Source organism: Oncorhynchus nerka, linkage group LG8 (genome assembly GCF_034236695.1).
Source record: "Oncorhynchus nerka isolate Pitt River linkage group LG8, Oner_Uvic_2.0, whole genome shotgun sequence".
In the NCBI taxonomy this organism is placed as follows: domain Eukaryota; kingdom Metazoa; phylum Chordata; class Actinopteri; order Salmoniformes; family Salmonidae; genus Oncorhynchus; species Oncorhynchus nerka.
The window spans coordinates 48,868,593-48,890,640 of record NC_088403.1 but is presented as its reverse complement, the minus strand read 5'-3'; the positions used below and the strand labels follow the sequence as shown (position 1 = coordinate 48,890,640).

At 41.4% G+C, this 22,048-nt stretch overlaps 1 protein-coding gene across 1 annotated transcript; it reads right to left on the bottom strand.

The window, feature by feature from the left end:
- Positions 1 to 2,083: 2,083 nt before the first annotated feature.
- On the bottom strand, positions 2,084 to 4,165 carry LOC115133493 (uncharacterized). Its single transcript, XM_029666761.2, has 6 exons — positions 4,100 to 4,165; positions 3,554 to 3,898; positions 3,364 to 3,405; positions 3,111 to 3,242; positions 2,912 to 2,946; positions 2,084 to 2,760 (listed from the first exon to the last, which is right to left on the bottom strand). Exons 1-6 carry the CDS (start codon positions 4,140 to 4,142, stop codon positions 2,692 to 2,694), a joined length of 666 nt encoding a protein of 221 aa, XP_029522621.2. The 5' UTR covers positions 4,143 to 4,165; the 3' UTR covers positions 2,084 to 2,691.
- Positions 4,166 to 22,048: the final 17,883 nt, after the last annotated feature.

The window sequence follows — 22,048 nt, the reverse complement described above, 5'->3', positions numbered from 1 at the left end:
CGTCTGTCCTGAGCTGCCAGAGTCGCCCGTCTGTCCTGAGCTGCCAGAGTCGCCCGTCTGTCCTGAGCTGCCAGAGTCGCCCGTCTGTCCCGAGCTGCCAGAGTCTCTCGTCTGTCCTGAGCTGCCAGAGTCGCCCGTCTGTCCTGGGCTTCCAGAGTCGCCCGTCTGTCCTGAGCTGCCAGAGTCGCCCGCCAGTCAGGAGCTGCCAGAGTCATCCGTTACTCCGGTGCTGCCGGAATCGCCCCCCCCCAGGGTCGCCGCTCGAAAGGCGCCACAGAGGCAGGTTAAGAGGCAGATAAAAACTATGGTGGAGTGGGGTCCACGTCCCGCGCCAGAGCCACCAGCGTGGACAGACACCCACCCAGACCCTCCCCTATAGGTTCAGGTTTTGTGGCCGGAGTCCGCACCTTTGGGGGTACTGTCACGTTCTAACCTTAGTTCTTTTGTTATGCCTTTGTTTTAGTATGGTCAGGGCGTGAGTTGGGTGGGTTGTCTATGTACCTTTTCCTATGTGGTGTTTTTGTGTTTGGCCTGGTATGGTTCTCAATCAGAGGCAGGTGTCGTTAGTTGTCTCTGATTGAGAATCATACTTAGGTAGCCTTTTCCCACCTGTGTGGTGTGGGTGATTGTTTTCTGTTTTGTGTATTCACCATACAGGACTGTTTCGTTTTGTTCGTTCTCGTTATCTTGTTTTTGTGTTCATGATAATAAATTATCAATGTGGACACTTACCACGCTGGGCATTGGTCCTCCTCTTCTTCCACCATAGACGAGCATTACAAAAGTAGTAAGTTCCAGCATCGGAGAGGGTGAGGTTCCTCTTGTGGAGGTTGTAGACACAGCTCTGTGTAGGAGACTCAGCCTCAGATCTCTTCTCACACTGATCATTCCTGTCTACATGGGTGTATTTGTATTTGTCATTGATCCCTGTTAGCTGCTGCAAAGGCAGTAAAGGATTAGTCCTTCCAACAGGACAACGACTCTAAGCACACAGCCAAGACAACGCAGGAGTGGCTTTGGGACAAGTCTCTGAATATCCAAACAATTTTTAGAAACATCTCAAGGATGATCAATGGAAACAAGATGCACCTGAGCTCAATAGCAAATGGTCTGAATACTTGTGTAAATAAGATATTTATGTTGTTTACATTTGAAAACATTTTCAAAAACCCGTTTTTGCTTTGTCTTTATGGGGTATTGTGTGTAGGTTCATGAGGGATTTCTTTTTAGAATAAGGCTGTAACGTAACAAAATGTGGAAAAGGGGAAGAGGTCTGAATTATTTCCGAATGCACTATACAACTACAGGTGTGCCAAGCTTGTAGTGTTTTGGCATATAGATTTGATATTTCAGTCATTTATTTCTAATACATTTGCAAGCATTTATAAAAATCTGTTTTTGCTTTGTCATTATGGGGTATTGTGTGCAGATCAGGGTACTGAAAAAATTGTTTTTAGCTTGTTTGTTTCCAAAAGTGTTTTTTTAGCTGTCCCAATAGGATAGCCCTTTTTGGTTACAGCTAAAACCCTTTTCAAAGAGGGTTCAACATAGAACCCAAAGGGGATCTACCTGGAACCAAAAAGGGTTCTCCAAAGGCTTCTCCTATGGGGACAGCCGAATAACCCTATCAGGTTCTAGATAGGACTTTTTTTTAAAGAGTGTACTAAGCACATTTAACTGAGGGGGAGAGGTCCGGAGTTATCGTCCAGATGAACAGATGAAGAGAGGTGTGAAAAGAGCGTGTGGTTTTGATGCACTGAGAGGTGTGGTGAGAGCTGAATGCCAGTCTTCCTGTAGTGCAGGTTGCTTGTCTTCAGCAGAGAGAGAGAGAGAGAGAGAGAGAGAGAGAGAGAGAGAGAGAGAATGACGCATGTAAGGCTCACCACAGTGGAAAATAACAGTTGGTCAGTGTCACTGTCTAACCCCCTTAAATCATCCCCTCATTTACAGTCACTTAAATACTTTGCCCATTAAAAAAGAGATTCAACAGCGAGAAAGAGCGAGAGGAAATACTAAGGGACGAATAACATCATGACAAAGGCAATTTAAGTTTAACTCTTTATTTATCTTTAGAAGTGACAAATACTGCTGGGTACTTTGGCCCTCAGGGTCACCCTATAAAAAAATACCAATTCACTAACGCACACAACAGAGATCTAAGTTAAGAGAGGTCAAAAGAGGCAACTATTCCCCTGTGACCATTAAACAGTTGTGTTTTGACTTCTAACTCCTCTCTAACCACACCCTGAACCACTGAGCTGTGTGACCTAACTGTATTGGAAAAGGCTACAGTGGCCCTGAGGTACAACTCACAAACACTCCAGAGTTATTTTCTGATTTACGTTTCAAAACATTTAATTTATCTACACATACACTATAGCAAGATTTAAACTTGTATTCAAAGATATGGCAAATCAATGTATTCAAAGATATGAACAACCAATTTCCCTCCCGTTCCATCCTCCTGTACTATGGAGCTCTAACTTAGTTGGAGAGGGCTACAGTAGCCCTGAGGGACAACTAACAAACATACACTGCAGAGATTGATTGATTTACATTTAAATCCATTTCAGTCCATTTAATAGAACTACACATATTCAATGTAGCAAGATTTAAACTTGTATTCAAAGTTATGGCAAATCAATCTATTCAAAGATATGGCCAACCAAACTTTCATCCTCCTCCACTTTGTCATCTTGTAGCAGCATACACTACATGGGTGTCCAGCTCCTTCTCTCTTCTCCTCTCCATCTTCTGCTTCTTGGAGGTTAAATTCAGGGCAGCATAAATCAATGAATCTGGATATTGGTTCAGTATAACATCATGAAAGTGGCTGAAGTTGTAATTTTCTGTTTCTGAATTGCTTACAAAATGTCACTGAAAATAGAGTATTTAACAATATAGTATTTACCTGATCATTTTGTGGTTGTCTTTGAGAATCAGGTCCTAAATATGATATAAAAGAGAGACGAGAGAACGGATTAATGGATCATTCCATTCTAGTGAGCACACTGTCTCTTCTGATTGTCAGTGTGCAGTATATAATGGGAAAACGTTCACATTTGAAGTGTAGTTCACAGGTCGCATATTATCATGAAATGGGCTTCTACCTGTGTTGTGTCTGTTCGTGTCTCGTCTGATCTTGAGGACCAGGATGAGGACGACTATCAGTAGAACAGCAGTCACAACACCCAGGATCACAACCAGGGTAAGGAGGTACATGGTTCCATCATCATCCTGTCCTACAAGACCAATAGTTAAACTAGACCCCATTAATCTAACAATTACTAGCTCACATTAAAGATATGGGTTAAAATTGTTGTTTTAAATTATTTTCACCATACAATAACAGACTAAGCATACCTTCAGGACATTGCTCTGGCTCTTTGTCAGAATCCTTGTAACCTTTTGGATGAATAGGAGAGTTTAATATTCCAGCTACATAAAAGTTGATTGGACGCTAACTTGTTTCCAACTCTTTTATGTGCATACCTATAGCACAACATTTCATAGCATTCAGTAGTCACAGCTGAGAAATAATTGAAAAGAATACCTTGAACCATCAGGAAAGTCATGTTGGTGAAGATGAAGTACTGTTCGTACATTCCACAGCAGTACAGACCAGAATCAGCTACATCCACCTCTGTGATTTTCAGGACGATTATTCTATTGCTGATGAACATTTCCACATGGCTGGGCTGAAAACCATTGTGATGCTTGACATACGGCTGAGAGCTGTACATAGACGCGATGCACAGAGGCTCTGAGACGTTGACTTGTTTGAACCAGGCAGCGTGTCCTGGTCCTTTAAGGCCATTAGTGCACTGCAGGGTGACATTATCCCCAGGATGGACCACCACTGAGGGTGGCGGAGAGACCAAGATGACAGGGGTCAAACCTGAAGGAGAGAAAACAGATTTAGAAACATAACTTTTGTGTAATTCTTATGGAATGTATATCTGGTGTGGTTTAATAAAAAGCTATTGTTCACACACAACAATGTTTTTGCACACATATACTACATACACACCTAGACACAGTCACAACTATTTGAATGACCAAATCTATTAAAATCTGAACTGAAGATAGAGAAACTTACAGAAGCCGTAGAGGACCAGAGCTGATACATATATACGTGCCATTCTGTGTGTAGGTCTGCATTGAGATACCATTAAGGAAGGACTGAATCTTCAAATAATAGAGACGAATGTAATTTCTGATAATGGGCGGGACATAGTGTAACAACCATATAGCTGCATACACCACAGATTATTAACAAGTCACTGGTTTTCCACTTTTGCATTTGGTTTGAGAGAGAGAACGATAAGATATTTTAATTGTAGACTGACTTATATCATTATCATAGGGGTTCCCAAAATTTAAACTTGTAAATATTCAAAATTGATCAAATGCATTTCAGTAGACCAGTTAGTTAAACATATTTTGTTCATTTAAAGTAATAACTTTGGAAAAAAGAGTCTGTATTAGAGTATATATTCCAAGTATGCTGGGCATCTCAATGATGATGCCCAGCATGGCTGGATCTAATAATTGTATTGGTCAGGAGACCCCCTGGAGTGGGTAAGTATTGGCTGGAATTGGTGGTGGTTAACCAATAGGGGGCACTCTTCTGACTGCACCATGTAGATCACTTAACTTAGGAACTCTTACTGTTGGCAGGAGCCGAGGGCGGACCGGCCATCTGGCATTTCGGGAAAATGTCAGGTGGGCTGGTCCATCTTTAGCCCAATGGGCCTGTCTTAAAAAAAAAAATTTTTGCACAAAATGATCATTATCTGGCTAGTAATGAAATTCATGACATTGACAACTTACTAACATCAGAAAACATTCCATTTCTGGCCATCTCTGAAAGACACATAGATAATTTGACGATGCAGTAGCAGCTGTGCATGGTTATAGCATATACAGGAAAGATAGGAATGCAAAAGAAGGAGGTCTTGCTCTCCCGCTATCTCTCTCAGAATGACCTTCTTGATCCAAATCAGTCAGGTTTCAAGACTAGTCATTCAACTGAGACTGCTCTTCTCTGTATCACGGAGGCGCTCCGCACTGCTAAAGCTAACTCTCTCTCCTCTGCTCTCATCCTTCTAGACCTATCGGCTGCCTTCGATACTGTGAACCATCAGATCCTCCTCTCCACCCTCTCCGAGTTGGGCATCTCCGGCGCGGCCCACGCTTGGATTGCGTCCTACCTGACAGGTCGCTCCTACCAGGTGGCGTGGCGAGAATCTCCTCACCACGTGCTCTCACCACTGGTGTCCCCCAGGGCTCTGTTCTAGGCCCTCTCCTATTCTCGCTATACACCAAGTCACTTGGCTCTGTCATAACCTCACATGGTCTCTCCTATCATTGCTATGCAGACGACACACAATTAATCTTCTCCTTTCCCCCTTCTGACGACCAGGTGGCGAATCGCATCTCTGCATGTCTGGCAGACATATCAGTGTGGATGACGGATCATCACCTCAAGCTGAACCTCGGCAAGACGGAGCTGCTCTTCCTCCCGGGGAAGGACTGCCCGTTCCATGATCTCGCCATCACGGTTGACAACTCCATTGTGTCCTCGTCCCAGAGCGCTAAGAACCTTGGCGTGATCCTGGACAACACCCTGTCGTTCTCAAATAACATCAAGGCGGTGGCCCGTTCCTAGGTTCATGCTCTACAACATCCGCAGAGTAAACCCTGCCTCACACAGCGGCGCAGGTCCTAATCCAGGCACTTGTCATTGTCTGGATTACTGCAACTCGCTGTTGGCTGGGCTCCCTGCCTGTGCCATTAAACCCCTACAACTCATCCAGAACGCCGCAGCCCGTCTGGTGTTCAACCTTCCAAGTTCTCTCACGTCACCCCGCTCCTCCGCTCTCTCCACTGGCTTCCAGTTGAAGCTCGCATCCGCTACAAGACCATGGTGCTTGCCACGGAGCTGTGAGGGAACGGCACCTCAGTACCTCCAGGCTCTGATCAGGCCCTACACCCAAACAAGGGCACTGCGTTCATCCACCTCTGGCCTGCTCGCCTCCCTACCACTGAGGAAGTACAGTTCCCGCTCAGCCCAGTCAAAACTGTTCGCTGCTCTGGCCCCCAATGGTGGAACAAACTCCCTCACGACGCCAGGACAGCGGAGTCAATCACCACCTTCCGGAGACACCTGAAACCCCACCTCTTTAAGGACCTAGGATAGGATAAAGTAATCCTTCTCACCCCCCCCTTAAAAGACCTAGATGCACTATTGGTGGCTGTTCCACTGGATGTCATAAGGTGAAAGCACCAATTTGTAAGTCGCTCTGGATAAGAGCGTCTGCTAAATGACTTAAATGTAAATGTAAATGTATGTATGGCCAGAGAGACATGTTTTTTTTTTACATTAGATAAAAGTATAGACTCAGAGCTAGAACATGTTTGAGAAACAATGGGAAGGTAATTCTGTTTTGGAAGTAGATAAACTTGAAACCTCCCTTTTGAGAAACCCTGCCATTAATTGTTTTAGTGCACCTACTGGAGAGCTCTTCTTTATCTACACCCATTAGGCATTGTTCACACCCTCTAAAGCCTTAGCCCCACCCATCTCTTTAAGGATTCACATGTGTGACCATGTACAGAACAACCAAAGACTTAAAGACTTAAAATTGGTTTATACTACGGGTGTGTTCGTAAATTTAATCTGGAGTGCCAGAGTGTGCTCTGGGCGTTCGGAAACTCAAGAGTGTTGTCAGATTGTCAGTTTATAAATTTAGAGCATTTCGCTCTTGGAGCGGGCATAGCGCACACTGGACGCTCTGGCCGAGGAGTAGGGTTGATCCGAGCGTTCTGACTTAACAACAGCAGTCAGGCACTCAAGCTAACTGGCTAACTAGCTACTTCCAGACACAAATTAGAGAACAGTTCACTCTGACCATTTTACTTGCCCTAGCAGCGTTGGTTAGGCTGTTCTTATGTTATCCAGAGCATTGGTGACTGCAACTATGCTGCTGGCAACAATTGAATTATGAACTTTTGTTATCATTTACTGACACCAGCCAAATTCAACGGGTGTTGAGCGTTCGTAAATTCGTCAGTTATTCTGCGCTCTCGCACACTCAGAAGAGAGTGCTCTGAAATCGGGGTTGATAGCCAGAGCGAATTTACCAGTTACGTCTATCGACAGTTAGACGTAACTGGTAAATTCATGAACATTCTATTGAAATGGTTACTTGTAGAGTGGATTATTTTGTCTAGACAAGTAGCTAGCTAGCTAAACAATTAAAAGATAATCCCAACTCATAATGGTACTACCCTGCATGAATATTCAGGTAGCTAACCAACCAGGTTCAATGTTAGCTAGCAAACATTAGGCTATAAGTAGCAATGCAAATGGCTCTGAGATATAAATAATATTACTACTCCGATCATACACGTAACTTTAATGTATCGACTTGACTCAGACTCGGGAATCATTGACTTGTACTTTATTTCTGGTCTCTCAAGCATAGCCTTGTCAGCTCGGGGATTCAATCTCGCAACCTTTCGGTTACAAGTCCAATGCTCTAACCCCTAGGCTACCTGCTGCCCCTATCTATGCATTATAACGTAACAAAACATTATCTAGTACTCAAAATAAAGTATCTCTTGTATACAGTATTAACGTATTTTCCAACAATAACATACTGTAATGTTTATTTTCTACTTTCTTTAAACTACCAACCATAACTCTGGATACATTGCTGGAACTCTTTTGTTAACAATGTTTATTTAACAAGAATTCTTGCCGGAACTTTTCTGTGATGGCTAGGGGTAGACTGCCCTGCCATTGAGACTGTGCCAGAGATTATTCCGCTCCATTCTGGCAACATATCTATCTAACATAGTCCTTCAGATGCACAACTTGTTGTCTTAACTTTTCATGGTCAAGGCTGTAGGTGAATGGTCACTTGTCTAGGCAGTGTGTCAGACTCTGCCACTTGTAGTCCATTTTGTCTCTGTCACTTGTAGTCCATTGTCCTGACTGTGGTTGTATCCAAAGTTTCACAAAAGAAACGTCTCACGATGCTTTTGTGAGTCTTCTCAGTGGTTTAGATTAGGGTTAAATCTGCCACAGTAGTTTACTAGCCGTTCTTCGAGGCAATGTAACTCATGAACTCTATATCCTTCAGTCAGAATTCACATTTGTCTGTTTTATAATTTTGTATGGCAGGTGTGTTTGTGACTTGATTTACATTCCGTTTTGTGTTTGTCCTGTACATTTTGGAGAAATGTCCATCTTTGTCACATTGTTTACCTTGTGTGATGGAACATGCCCGTCCAGTATGGCCCTCCTGACCACATCTGAAGCATTTAACAGTTTGGTCATCATTAGATGGCTTGCTTTTGATGGATGAAGCAAATATTGTTATCCTTTTTTATATTTTGTTCCATTCCCGTCTGGGTTGTTTTTGTTCACTTTTCCCTTGTTGAATTGCATTGACATTTAGTCTTTCCATTCTGTCCACCTGCTGGTCAACAGCCTCCATTGCTCTTGCTTCATCCATTAGAGTGGTGAGAGTGAGGTCTCTCATGCGCAGAAACCATTTGCGCAACACATTTGAATGACAATTGTCAATCACTTGGTCCTTTATGTAATCATATTTCACATCTCCATAATCACATGTAGCAGCCAACTGTTTCAGTCTGCCCACAAACATGTCCAATGATTCCCCCTTTGCTTGTTCAGCTTGCCTAAACAAATGTCACTCAAATGTGTTGCGCAAATGGTTTCTGCGCAAGAGGGACCTAACTCTCACCACTCTAATGGATGAAGCAAGAGCAATGGAGGCTGTTGACCAGCAGGGCTGCATCTTTGACTCCTGAAGCAGTGATGAACAGTTTGAAACTATTAAGACATTTTTCCCATCGCAAACCAACACTGGCTGGGTTGGAATGCACATCAAATGGCGAGAGAGAAGGTAAACTCAGTGCCTTTATTCTTAGTTTCTTTTGCTAGCGCACTTGTTTGCTTGTTAGCTGTGTTAACTGAACGGCTAGGTTTTTGTGAAAAGTCCCTTTACATATTCACTTTTCCTGCACTCTCCCAGCTTCTTGAGTGGATAAGGTTTATTTTAATTCCATATCCTCGTCGCTGGTTGTAATGAATCGACTTGACTCAGACTCGGGAATCATTGACTTGTACCTTATTCCTGGTCTCTCAGGCTCAGCCTCCTTCTGTTCCTCCAGTGACTCCTTATGCCCCGCTGGTATTGCACTACTAGGTGTCGCTAATACACTACAATAAACGTTAGCTAGCGAGCCAGCCAGCTAACATTAGCTAGCTAGCTAACAGTACACTTTAACTTGAAAAGAAAATGACTTTCTGACAAAAATAGAAACTTGTAACATCTGATTTTTTTTATTAGTATTTACAGATGGCATACAAGTTTGTTAATAAGGCACATGAAAGTTCACATGTTCCAGAAGGCATTTCTGCCCAAAAAAACACATTTTGATAAAACAAAAGAAAGGTTCACATTCAAATGGCTCTCCTGTGAAGTAGTGACGTGCAACATTTCCTGAGCCTCGTTTCCTGAAACAAGTTACATAGTCCTGATAGGCTGAGAAGGGACCAAATCTCAGATGATGTGGATGTAATATAGCTACAGGTTCATTTGCCTCATCTAAAACCTATTTTCGTGGGAAGATACTATGGACCGCCAAGTGCCAAAAGTCAGTATTTGGACTTTATGTGTGAAATGCTCAACAATGCATGTGATATCAACAGAGAGTTATATTGTCTGAGTGACCTAAATGTTGACTGGTGGTCATCAAGCTGTCCACTCAAAAAGAAGCTTCAAGCTGTAACCGATGCCTGCAATTTTGTTCAGTTTGTCTGTCAACCTACCAATGTAATTACAAACAGAAGAGGAACTAAATCCTCCACGTGTATTAACCACATATTTACTAATTTGGCAGAAATCTGCTCTAAATCAGTATCCACACCCATTGGATGTAGTGATCAGAATATAATAGCCATATAGACTGGGATTAAAATTGTGTATTAGTGATCAAAAGGTTCCAAAAGGGTTCTTCAGCTGTCGCCATAGGAGAAACCCTCTGTGTAAAGGGTTCTACATGGAGCTCAAAAGGGTTCTACCTGGAACCAAAAATGGTTCTTCAAAGGGTTCTCCTATGGGGAAAGCCGAAGAACCCTTTTAGGTTCTAGATAGCACCTTCTTTTCTGAGTGTACAAGAGGTTATACAATGATTCCTATGTCAAAGACATGAAACATATTTGTTGGTTTGATGTGTGTAATGAGGGACAACCTGACGATGCACTTGAAGCATTTACTGTATGAAAATGCTCCTTCCGGTTACTAAAAGGCATACGCCAATCAAGAAACTGACTATTAGAACTGCCAAATCCCCATGGATAAATGATTCATTAAAGAACTGTATGGCTGAGAGGGATGAGGCAAAGGGAAGAGCAAATAAGTCTGACAACATAGCAGATTGGCAAACATTCAGTAAATTGAGAAAGCATTTAACTAAGCTAAACATAAAGAAGAAGAAACGATACTGTAATATGGAACAAAGATAAATTATATAAAGAATGCTTAATTGAGACAGATGGCTTGTTCATCACAAAGCCCTTTGGTAATGCAAACCACTGTAATTAGTGCGCTGAGAGTCAGGAAGCAATTTCAGGTTGTGAGTGTTTTAATAAATAAATTAAACAATAAACACGTAACACAAACAAAGCACCGACATGAAAACAGAGTAAATAACAGGAAAGGACAAAGGGGAGTGACAGATATAGGGAAGATAATCAAGGAGGTGATCTAGTTCAGTTGAGTGTCTTTAGGCGCAGGTACACGAGACGATGGTGACAGGTGTGTGAGATAATCAGCAGCCTGATGACCTAGAGGCCAGAGAGGGAGTATACATGACAGTACCCCCTCGCCGACGTACCCCCTCGCCGACGTACCCCCTCCCCCAGTACCCCCTCCCCGATACCAGCTGAGGCACGGGAACCTGTCGAGTCAGCTGGGGAGTGGGAACCTGACAGATCAGTTGAGGAAGGGGAGCCTGGCGATCCGGCTGAGGCATGAGAACCTGACGAGTGGGTGGTAGCAGGTGTCATGACGTTGGCCTGGGGGTAGGTTTATGACAGTCATAAATACCTCCCCCCCCCCCTTTTCCTCTCTCTATCCTACTGATGTTACATTTGCAAACCCCTTGGTTAACATAGAGATTCTGGGAACATTAGAAGGTGGGGGGAAATGAACTATAATCTGGTAATCCGACCTATTGAACATATGAGGTGGTACTTAATGAATATGATGTCAGTTCGGTTGTCATCTGAGACATTCTCATCAATGATAAGATGACATAAAGGCTACAGTGGGAAGTCTAAACATCAGAGTTATCGGATTCACATGGAATTGTTGTTCAATTTATATGTTTGAATATGAAATTATTCGTGATGGGATGAAATGTGATTTTATCTTCTAAAATGTGAGAATTGGAATGATGTCAGAATGGTTCAGATAATAACTACAGAACGAAGCCAACATCAGCGTGAGCTTTGGTTGCAAATGGTATGAACTTTGAACTCTTATTCACTACAGAAGTGATACCTCCAAGCCGTTGAGTTAGCAACAGCAGCTGCAAACGAGGGTTAGGAAGGAACAGACAGAGTATCCGGTCTATCACACTACGACGTTACTACAACGGATCCAATTGACCACCAGAGACATTCTTCAAAGAACAAAGGACTCGGTTTGGCAACACGGCCTTCCATCTATCACCAACCTACCGAAGCGCAGCTCAGAGTAAATATTTATTGCATTTTCCTTTTCCAAATGGGCAGTAATTTAGAATGCATAAGATACTGTATTTACGATAGCACAGCTTCTTCCTTTGTTACTCAGTCTTCCCGCTCTTTCACTCAAACCCAGCCCCTTTTCTTTTGTGTAACAAGCTGTCATATCTGTTCCGCCCGCTAGGGACGTTTTCCTTTATGACGAAATTTGTAATCAAGTTATGATTAATTATGTGTATGTGTAATTCTGTGTGATTAGTTAGGTATTTAGTAAATAAATAATTCAACCCAATTTTGTATTGGTAATTCAACTTGTTAGCCAGGGTTCATGAAGATAACCAAGAATTTACAACTTTCAGATGAGACTGAATTAAGGTGGCGATTAATATTGACTGCTATTGATGTAAAATATTACTAGGTCTTTAAGAGTTTATTCAGAACATAACAGCTCTATAAATATTATTTTGTGGTGCCCCGACTCTCTAGTTAATTACATTTACATGATTAGCTCAATCAGGTAATATTAATTACGGATACATTATTTTATAGAATAGCATGTCATATCACTTAATCCGGCAAAGCCAAAGACACGACACAGGGGAGCCTGACGAGCCGGCTGAGGCAGGGAAGCCTGGCAATCTGGTTGAGGCATGAGAGCCTGTAGAAGTTCCCGACCCGACGTCATTACTCTGACACAAAAAATAAAAAAACACTTCCCTGATTACCTTCCCTATATTTGTCACTCCCTTTGGTTCCTTCCCCAGGCGTCATTGTTTCTGTTTCTGTGTCATGTCTGTGTGCTGTTCGTGTTTACATGTTTTGTATTATGCTATGTTTATTTATTAAAACACTCACTCCCTGAACTTGCTTCCCGACTCTCAGCGCACATCGTTACAACGACATTAACAGCTTTTTTGTTGACATGATTTACAAACTTAGGAGAGACATGCAAACAACAAATGCTGGGCCTTCATATTCATGCATAATGGACCAAATAATGAAAGACAAGCATTGTAGTTAGTGTAATTATTGATATTTATAAATAAGGCTAAACCACCTAGTACCAACAACAAGGATGGTAAATTGCTGAGGTTGGCAGCGGAATACTTTATGAATTCTATTTTCTTCATCTTCAATTTAAGCCTAGCAGACAATGTGTTCCTTTAGGCCTGGAGGGAGGCAAAGGTCATTCCACTGCCCAAGAATAGAAAAACACCATTTACTGGTTCAAACGGCCAACCAATCAGCATGTTAATGGTGTTGATGCAAACTTTTTTAAATCCTGTTTGACCAAATATAATTTTATTTATCAGCATGCTTACTGGGAAGGGCAGTCAACATGTTTGGCACTGACACAAATTACTAATGATTGGCTGAAAGAAATGAATAATAATACGATTGTGGGAGCTGTTTTGTAAAACTTAGGTGCGACTTTTGATATCTTTGACTACTTTCAACCTATTGCTGAAAAAAACGTAGGTTTTTACAGGCTCTGCCTTGTCATGCATTGACCATTACCTATCTCATAGAAAACAGAGGGTTTTCTTTAATTGAACTCTCTCTAATGCAAAATAGGTATGGTGTAACACAGGGCAGCACGGCCATTATGGTTTTTTGTTTTTAATAATGACCTTTCAATGACCTTAAATATAGTCCGCTTGTCTATGTATGCTGACAACTCAACCTTATACACCAGACCTGGGCAAAGGCTGGCCCGGGGGGGGGGGACGGGCATATGTGGCCCGCGACCTGATTCAATACGCCCCGTGGAATCATGCTCAGATCACATTAAGAATTTGCGATAGTAAAGTTTTGAAAAACGTATTAGTTATTCAAATTAAAAGCCCAATCAATACTGGCCTTTGTGTAATGATTTAACTCTGTTAGCAATTGGATATGTAGATGGGTGAGCCGGTCAAGGATCGATTCAGACTAAGTGGTAAATTTTATGACAAGTAAACAGTTTATTCAGAGTGAAAATATGTAGTACAGCGTAATTACGGCTCTTCCGTTAGTTTGTGTGGAACGGCAGGCAAGAGAGCGTAAACAGTCAGCACAGCCCTTATATACGTCACAGGAAGTAGGTTGACTCTAGGAAGATCGGATCTTCGGATTGGTTCAGCTGGTTGTAGTCTGTAGTCTTCCGCCATTGGCTCAGTTGTCTGTCCGTCATCGTAGAATCTTCTTCGGGCACACAGTGTTCGGTTACAAAGGAGATTATGTGTGTAATGTGGGAGCTATCCTGTAGGGGACCCCACAGGCTTTACTGTGAGTTGTAGCCATGTAATTAGCAGTAAGTTAGTCACCTGCATACGAAATAGCAATTCCTTACAAAACCCTCTCTTCACGTCTCACCAGAGACGTGACACAACCTAACTGGATCCAGACACAAAGAGAAACTTCTCCCAAAAGGACTATGAAATAAGGCACGGTATTAAACAGAAATAGATATTTATGTATTACCATCATGTTCTCCATTCAATCCCACTATGTACTAAGTTGGCTACCAGCCACCTAGGAACTTACAACCCTCATTTAACATTGCGGAGCACAGCTCAAAATTAAAGTAAAAATTATTGTCCACATTAGCCAACTTTTTCCAGCAGGAAAAAGTTTCTGATACCCTCTCTTCACATCTCCTAAGAGATGTGATATAGTCCAGATACATTACTCCAAGCAAAAACGAAGACATAATCCAAAAAGGAAAAATATCCTAAACTAGGTATGTCTATCCGGAAATGGCCCACAAAGAAAAATAATTTCCCCCTCTTCCCATCCCAGATGGGACACGACATACAATGGAGAAGCTTAATCAATAAAAGCAACTGGATCCCCCTCCCAAAATTGCTGCAAAAACTGAAAGATGGGTCTCTTGCTCCATACCGTTATCTCGCACCTGGCTCCTGTTATCTAACCAAAAAGACCGCTTGTTCTCACAACCCCACGCTCTGAATGTGCCCTCCCTTCTGTATTTTTCCAGCATGAGAAAGTTCCATGGCCCTGATACTTTTAACAATGTTTCAAATCAGCTAGGTAGCATAACACATACATACATCCACACAAGGCAACAGCAGATAATATTCAATCATATATATGGTAATGGCTATAATGTAAAATAACCCCAACGGTGTGAACAAAAACTCAGCAATGAATCATATAACAGTTACAAAGTTTAAACTACACTCATGTCAAAAGAGAACAGCTCATTCAAAAACAGAACAAAAGAAAATAGTGTGAAATTTAGGTCCCCCTTTTGACTCCTGCTAGGGTGTCACTCAATTATCCTTTATTTCAGCAGTCATAGCATTTCATGAAAATAATAAAAAGTTTATTACTAACAACAAGTGATATATGCCTTTGTTTCCCCCTTGTCACCCACTAGGGTGTCACTTATCAAAAACAGGATAAAACTTTATTGTTATTGACATGTAAGATGTAGGATAAAACTTTGGTCATGGAAAACAGAGTAAAGAATTATTAGAAACCATCTGGTACTCTCAGCTACTTCTATCCTGTACCAGGTGGGCTCCATGCCACCCAGGGACTCCAAACCATGTGTCATCATCAGTCAGTCCCATCCTCCCCTGAAAGCATGCGTCCGTATCAGCATCGCCAACTGGAGCATCAAGCAAAGGCATATGCCTGAAGCCCTCACCACATCTGTAACAGACTTCTCAAAACACGGTATGATGCAAGCAGCACATCACATCAATAACAAATAATACAAGAATTAGGGTCAGAAATCCAGTAACCATCCTACCAGTGCACTTACCAAACCAGGCCAAGAGAACAGACTCCTCCACCCCCCCCCGTGGACCTCATCTTAGCAGATAGTGCATCAACCCCGCCTTAGATTGTGAAGTTTAAAAACTATCATCTGGACTGGTATTATTAGGAATATATGTGCAACATTGTTTACCGAACATCTTGCAGACGTCCCCCTGACTGGCAAGAAGCATATTCAAGGCAAGTCTATTCTGTCTGGAAACCCCAAATGTGGCCTCAAGCTGTTCAGACATACTAGTGAGTGCATCACGGGAGTAATTCACAAAACGCTGTTGATTATAGTAGATATAATTAATCCATGCAGTCTGTCCAGCATCCACCATGGCTGGACCCATAGTAGGTAGTAAGTGCCAGAGTCCATCATTCCTACCCAAGGCCTGAAACTCATGAGGAATCCCCACTGGCACTCCCAACAGGTTAGTGTGTATGTCAACTACATCCTCTGTCCATGGAGCACTACTACATCTGTCTCCCATGGGATGGAATGTTTTCAGGTCCCCTGGTTACAGAACTCAGCAGCTGTTCAGCAACAACATCAACAATGGTCCGTGGAATTATCAAACTGGTCAGACCACACGTACCTTGCCATTCTCCTCTAAGAATGGGTCTCAGCACTCTTTTTTGCTCCACTCATCCAACATACATCAGCCAGACCACTAGTTTGGTTTAGGCCTGTAACTGGCCAAGTGGAATTAATGGTTATGTTACTCCTGCAATCAGCTTCAGGCAATCTCCCATAATCAATGCCATTACCTGTACCCGTGATGCACTCGTAATTGCCCCCATATGCCTCAACACCCCAAATGGCCCGATGAGGAGGTACTGCAGGAAACACAAGGCTCAAAGAGGAACAGAGGGTTGAATTGGGCTTAACCTGGTAAAAACTTCTCAAAATACACAACCACCCCCCTCCTTCTCCTACAGCAAATGGGTGTGTAGCCAGAACAGGTCTATCATGACTACAAATAATACAGTCCTTTCTTCTCAGGGTTTTAGCTGTGTACCTCATATAAGACAGCCACAAATTGTCCCTACTATCAAAACCAGTCTCAGTTTCTAATTGATCCATAGCCGAATAGTCTCTAACATTAATTACCTGAATGGTATTTTTAACACAGTGGTGGTAGAGGAGTGTGTCCGGTTACCTCTGGTCTTGGCAGTACCCTAATAGAAAACACACCCATCATGTCTGTCCTCGTCCTTTGTAGTCCGAGGGTGTGAGTTCCTGCATCAGAGAGCTTAATAGTTTTGATGGTTAGTAGGATTTCATCACCTTTACAAAGTTCAACATTGCTCCCAGGTTTCCCCATATCATGGAAAACCTATCCACCCTTGTGGGATCCCCCATGCTATAAGGATACCCTCTTCTCCAATCCTAGAACTGTCCGAAGTTGGTTATCATGTAATCTCTACTCTAACTTCTTGTCTACCCAGATCTAGGGATTTCTTATGCTTATTTTGGAACAAAATACACATCACTTAGCCAGAGCCAGACACATCTTCACTTCTATGAACAAAAACAGGGGTGATAGGACAGGTAGGGTTACTTCATTCGAGAGTTGGCCCCCGGAATTCTGTTAATTCCAGTTCTTCTCCCGAACTCTGTTTATTGTCCGACAGTGAAAAAATGTCTTACCCTTCTGCCGTGCGATATGAATCTGGGTAGCTCTTTCAGCTAGCTGTCCCCAGGGGTCTCCTATGGTCCCCAAGCCTCTGGGACTGGATTGAGTGACTTCACCTGTAGTTCACCTGTAATGCATAAAATCCTGGACATACAGGCTTGGTTAACAAACAATTTCTCATATGTTTTATCTGATTATATCTTTAACTTCTATTCCCAATTGTTAGCTTACATTTTTTTTAATTTTTTTTTTTAGTTTCTTATCCAATAAGCCCCATCCTATCCTAGACCACAATTTACCCATCCCCCTTTTGATACCTGACTCTGCCCAGGTATCAACCTTACCTACTCTAAATACTGACTTAGGTAAGATTAGTATATTATCCTTATGTCTGACATCATGAAGGAGCCCCTTTTAGTTTTCCACATGTCCAATTCTCACTTGGGCGTCAATCCAGTACCAATTCCCTGTCAAGTTTCTTATCTACTTAAGAACTATCTGCGCTACTTATATATTTTCTTAAATATATATTTACCAATTTAAACCTTTTCTCTCATATTTCTCAAATACCACTAAGCTTCTAACTGTTTCACTTTATCCAAAATCATGTCTATGAGTGTCAATCTCTAAAGTCCTTACATTTCCTTAATCAACCTAACAATAATCCTAAATCATCACAGATGTCCTATATACCTGTTAAATTTAATACTATATATATATTTTTTTTTTTTAACCCCTAATGGTCAAAAAAATTTCAAAACAAATGCTTATCATATCAAAATCCTTCCTTCAAGGACTCTCAGTATTCTATCTGACAATAACATGAATTTAATATATGTTGCAGAGTGCAGAATTCCTTGTCTACAGTGATTTATCACCCCTAAGAACTGAAACTTATTTTTCTATGTAATTCCCTGCCCTATTGGCTTAATATATATCCTATCCTAACCTCCTAACCTAAACTCCTTTATAATGAATTTACCTTAAAACTAGTACTCAATATGACCACATTCATTATACCAATGACTCTCCCCCAAGGCTGATCAGACCTTAGAAGACAGTCATGATAAGGTCCATGAGTCAACCCACCCTTTTATAGTCAAGTTCTATACTACACTAGACATATTAAAGAACCCTTTATCCTTAAAATCCAAATTCACTTGTGTAATTTAAAACTCATAAAATAAAAACTCATAAAGTTCCATATTTGAGCGTGTCTCTTTAAAATACCTTTGCACCCAAAACAAATAGTCCTAACAAATGTTTTATGTGTATATATTTGCAAACCTTAATGATTAATCAAAACTTCCAGGCCTTTCCAATTTGGTCGTTTATGGCCTCATTCTCCCCAAGATTATAATCCCTGATATTTAATAAAAATAACGTATTTTCCCTTGGCTCCTTCAACTCACATTTACATCTCAATAAAACAAAACACCATCTGCGTGTTCCTCAAGGAAAAACAACTTGCCCCTGTTACGTATGTCTACGTATCAAGGGAAATGTACAAATAACCAAATTCAACCTCGCTAGTTTACCGAAACATGTACAATTATGTTTTACCATAGAGGTTGCTTTTCACCATTAATACCCTGACACCGTTCCACATAATGGAAACAGTGCTCAAATTCACTGGTGCTATTCAAACGATCAAACCAAGAATCAACAACCATCAGAATCCACCATCACGATGTTTTATGACTCAGACATCCAATCCCTCTCTCTCACGGCCCAATTACAGTCCAAATAAACGCCACAAATCAATGATACCCACCCAGCGAATCAGCTGCTAGTTTTTAGCATCTTTCCTGACGATTTACATACTCCTTTTAAAGGACACTAACCATTTTCTCTGTCACCCCCAGTCAAGACATAATTTCCGTGGCGACGGAAACCTCGCGAGTGATGTCATCAACAAGTGCTCAATCTTGACTTATTTCGCAACGATTTTCAACTCATTGTAAATAATGGTTGGCTGTCTGCAACAACAGTATTTCGGGTTCGATAAACCAAACCTAATTTATCACATCTGTTGAATCCTGAATTAGAGTTTACAACATCAATCAACATCTCTCAATTCGCTAATCTTATAAAAACATTTCGATGGACACAAATCTATCGTAATTGTTCCCCCGTTATTATTCAGAATTAATTTGATTTAAGTTACTGTCTCGTCTTTGAATTAGCATTTTAATTACGACTCTTTTCCCAATGTATTATTCCCAACAAATCATTTAGTGAACAGACATCGCCTTGCATCAAAATCTCCGTTCTTATATTAAGTTGAATGAATTAGTCTTTCAATTTGAACCAAACAAACTATTTAAAACGTTCAGTTTATATCTTATACCAATACTAGTGACTATAACTTTCTCTGCAAAACAATTAGTTTAATTAAAACCAAAAACTCAGACATATATAACTACTCTTTACACCTCAGCTGGGAACCGTGGCAGGCGAGAACTCCACCACTGAACCACCAACGCTATGGAACTGAGATTCTCCGCAAATAGACCCAATTTTCAGTTATCTGCATTTGTTACTCCGGCATCTGAACAACAGAAAATAGCACTAATTTAAACGCCCAAAGTTTTCCCTCAATTAGGATTCTCATTAATCTCGCTCCCTTCGTATCTGACCCTTCTTTCTTAAATATGTGAATTTTGTTCTTTTCTGCCTCTTTCTCTCTTAACCCACATTCCATTGTTTTCAGCTGAACTGCGGATGGCGGTTCCCCTCCTAAATGACCTTCCTGTGTCCATTTTAGCTTTAATCCCTCCCAAACTTTCTTCATGTGCTTCCATTGTTTCTTTCCCCCTGATCTATATTCTATTTTTTGTTCTAGGAACTCATTAAACCTCAGCTTTGGAGTATTGAGGGTCGCCATTGTGAATTTTTAATCGTGATTTTATTTAATTCAATCGGAATTTAATCGTAGTTTTAATCGGAATTCTCTCCTTCTATCTGAATATAGTTAGCATATACTTCGCCCGACGTTGATCAATACCCACGATGTACTCGAAGAGACACTGCTGCACGTGCTCTGTCTTATCTCTGAGCTTCTCCTTTGTATGTTTTAGTTCGAGAAAAACGCATGGGTCGGTATGGGATTTGTGGAGCGCACAACCAAGGGATCTATTCAACTATTTAGTCTCAATATTTAAATATTATATTCAGATATTATTTCAATTATACATCAGTCATTTTGTTCCTGATTATACATTTAAATTTGAGCGATTCTATAGCAATCTCTTTAGGCAATATCAACAGGAATGAAAAAAGCGAAAATCAGTGTTTTAGCCCGGCTGTCAATCAAGTTTGCACGGTCATTCGACTACTGAGGTGGCCTTGTCTATCAGCACGTGTGCATAATAGCCCAGTTACGTATCCCCACCTAGCGGTTTACTCCGCGACAAACGTTTTTCTCAATTTAATTTCCCCGGTCTCAAAATCATGGAACGCAAACTCTGGTTAATATGTTTTCTCAATACTACAGTCATTCATACGAAATTCACATAGAATTTCCAACATTCATAATCGTGTCCTTTACATGTTAAAACACAGCCTCTGCTTTCCCTCACCTCTATACACAACCCAATATATATATAATTAGGACAGTTTTCTATGCAGATTTCAGAACAAACAGGGTCCCGAAGGAATTTAACATATTGGTCAATCACAATTCACTCATTCCTATTAAAATAACTCAGTACAGGCCAATTAATAAAATTCTATAACAACTGTCAGAACACAGAAGTCATAGGTACATATTAACAGTTACAAATAGACAAAACATACAATTACTGGTTATATCTCTGACCTCTTATTAAATCGACCCCTATCAGACCGAGCTAAGCGGATTTACTGGATAGAATTCAACTTCTAGAATCCAATTCTATCCCCTACTGATCCCTATCGAAGTTAACCGCTATCAGAATTAATACACGTTCTCTCTGATCCCTGAAAGCCGATCCCTATCGGTGAATCTCTTATCAGTCTAGCCTCGACCGGTTCCCGGGACAAAATTGCAATTTCTCCCCTCGGCGTTAGGTTTAATGAATAGTAGTTAACTATCCCCTGACTGTTCTCTATTCCCGACTCTTATCAGTGAATTTCTCAGACTAGCCTCTACCGGTTCACGGGACAAAATTCCCCTCGGCGTTAGGTTCAATGAATAGTAGCTAACTATCCCCTGACTGATCTCTATTCCCGACTCTTATCAGTGAATTTCTCAGACTAGCCTCTACCGGTTCACGGGACAAAATTGCAATTTCTCCCCCTCGGCGTTAGGTTTCTGACTGATCTCTATTCCCGACCCCTATCGAAACTTACCCCTATCAAAATTGATACACATATCCGATACACATGTCCGACCCCTATCGAAACTGAATTTATATATGTTCGACCCCTATCGGAATTATCTAGGCCTTTAAGTGATCTCTCATCAATTGAAAGCTATCAGACTGTGACTGATATCTCATCAGTGATTCATATCCCACCGGCCGTCGCCGGGTCGTTACTAGATATGTTCACTACACTGTTCTTTCGACTCGTCAGCAAATTATAAATTTACACAAGAATTCATACTTACTCGGAAATACTGATCGAAATTTAGGCAGACTATACGACAATATGCAAAGTTTGATTTAACAGGTTTTGCTTACCTTATTTATGGTGCACCTTTAGATCAGTTTCCCGAGTTGAGTAGAATTGTTGTCCACCCCCCGAAAATCAAATCACCCGTCCTTCTCGAATCTTCCTCTCCACGCGCTCACCCCCTCTCTCACACCCAATCTGCTCGCTTCGACTGGACCGTTAGTTAACCATCCTCTGCGTACCATTTCTGTTAGCA

Excerpts from the sequence above, each read along its gene's own strand:
- LOC115133493 (XM_029666761.2), bottom strand. The coding sequence starts at position 4,142 with ATGGCACGTATATATGTATCAGCTCTGGTCCTCTACGGCTTCT. Across the intron at positions 3,899-4,099 it reads TCTGGTCCTCTACGGCTTCT|GTTTGACCCCTGTCATCTTG; the intron begins GTAAGTTTCTCT and ends TCTCTCCTTCAG. Across the intron at positions 2,947-3,110 it reads CACGAACAGACACAACACAG|GACCTGATTCTCAAAGACAA; the intron begins GTAGAAGCCCAT and ends TATCATATTTAG.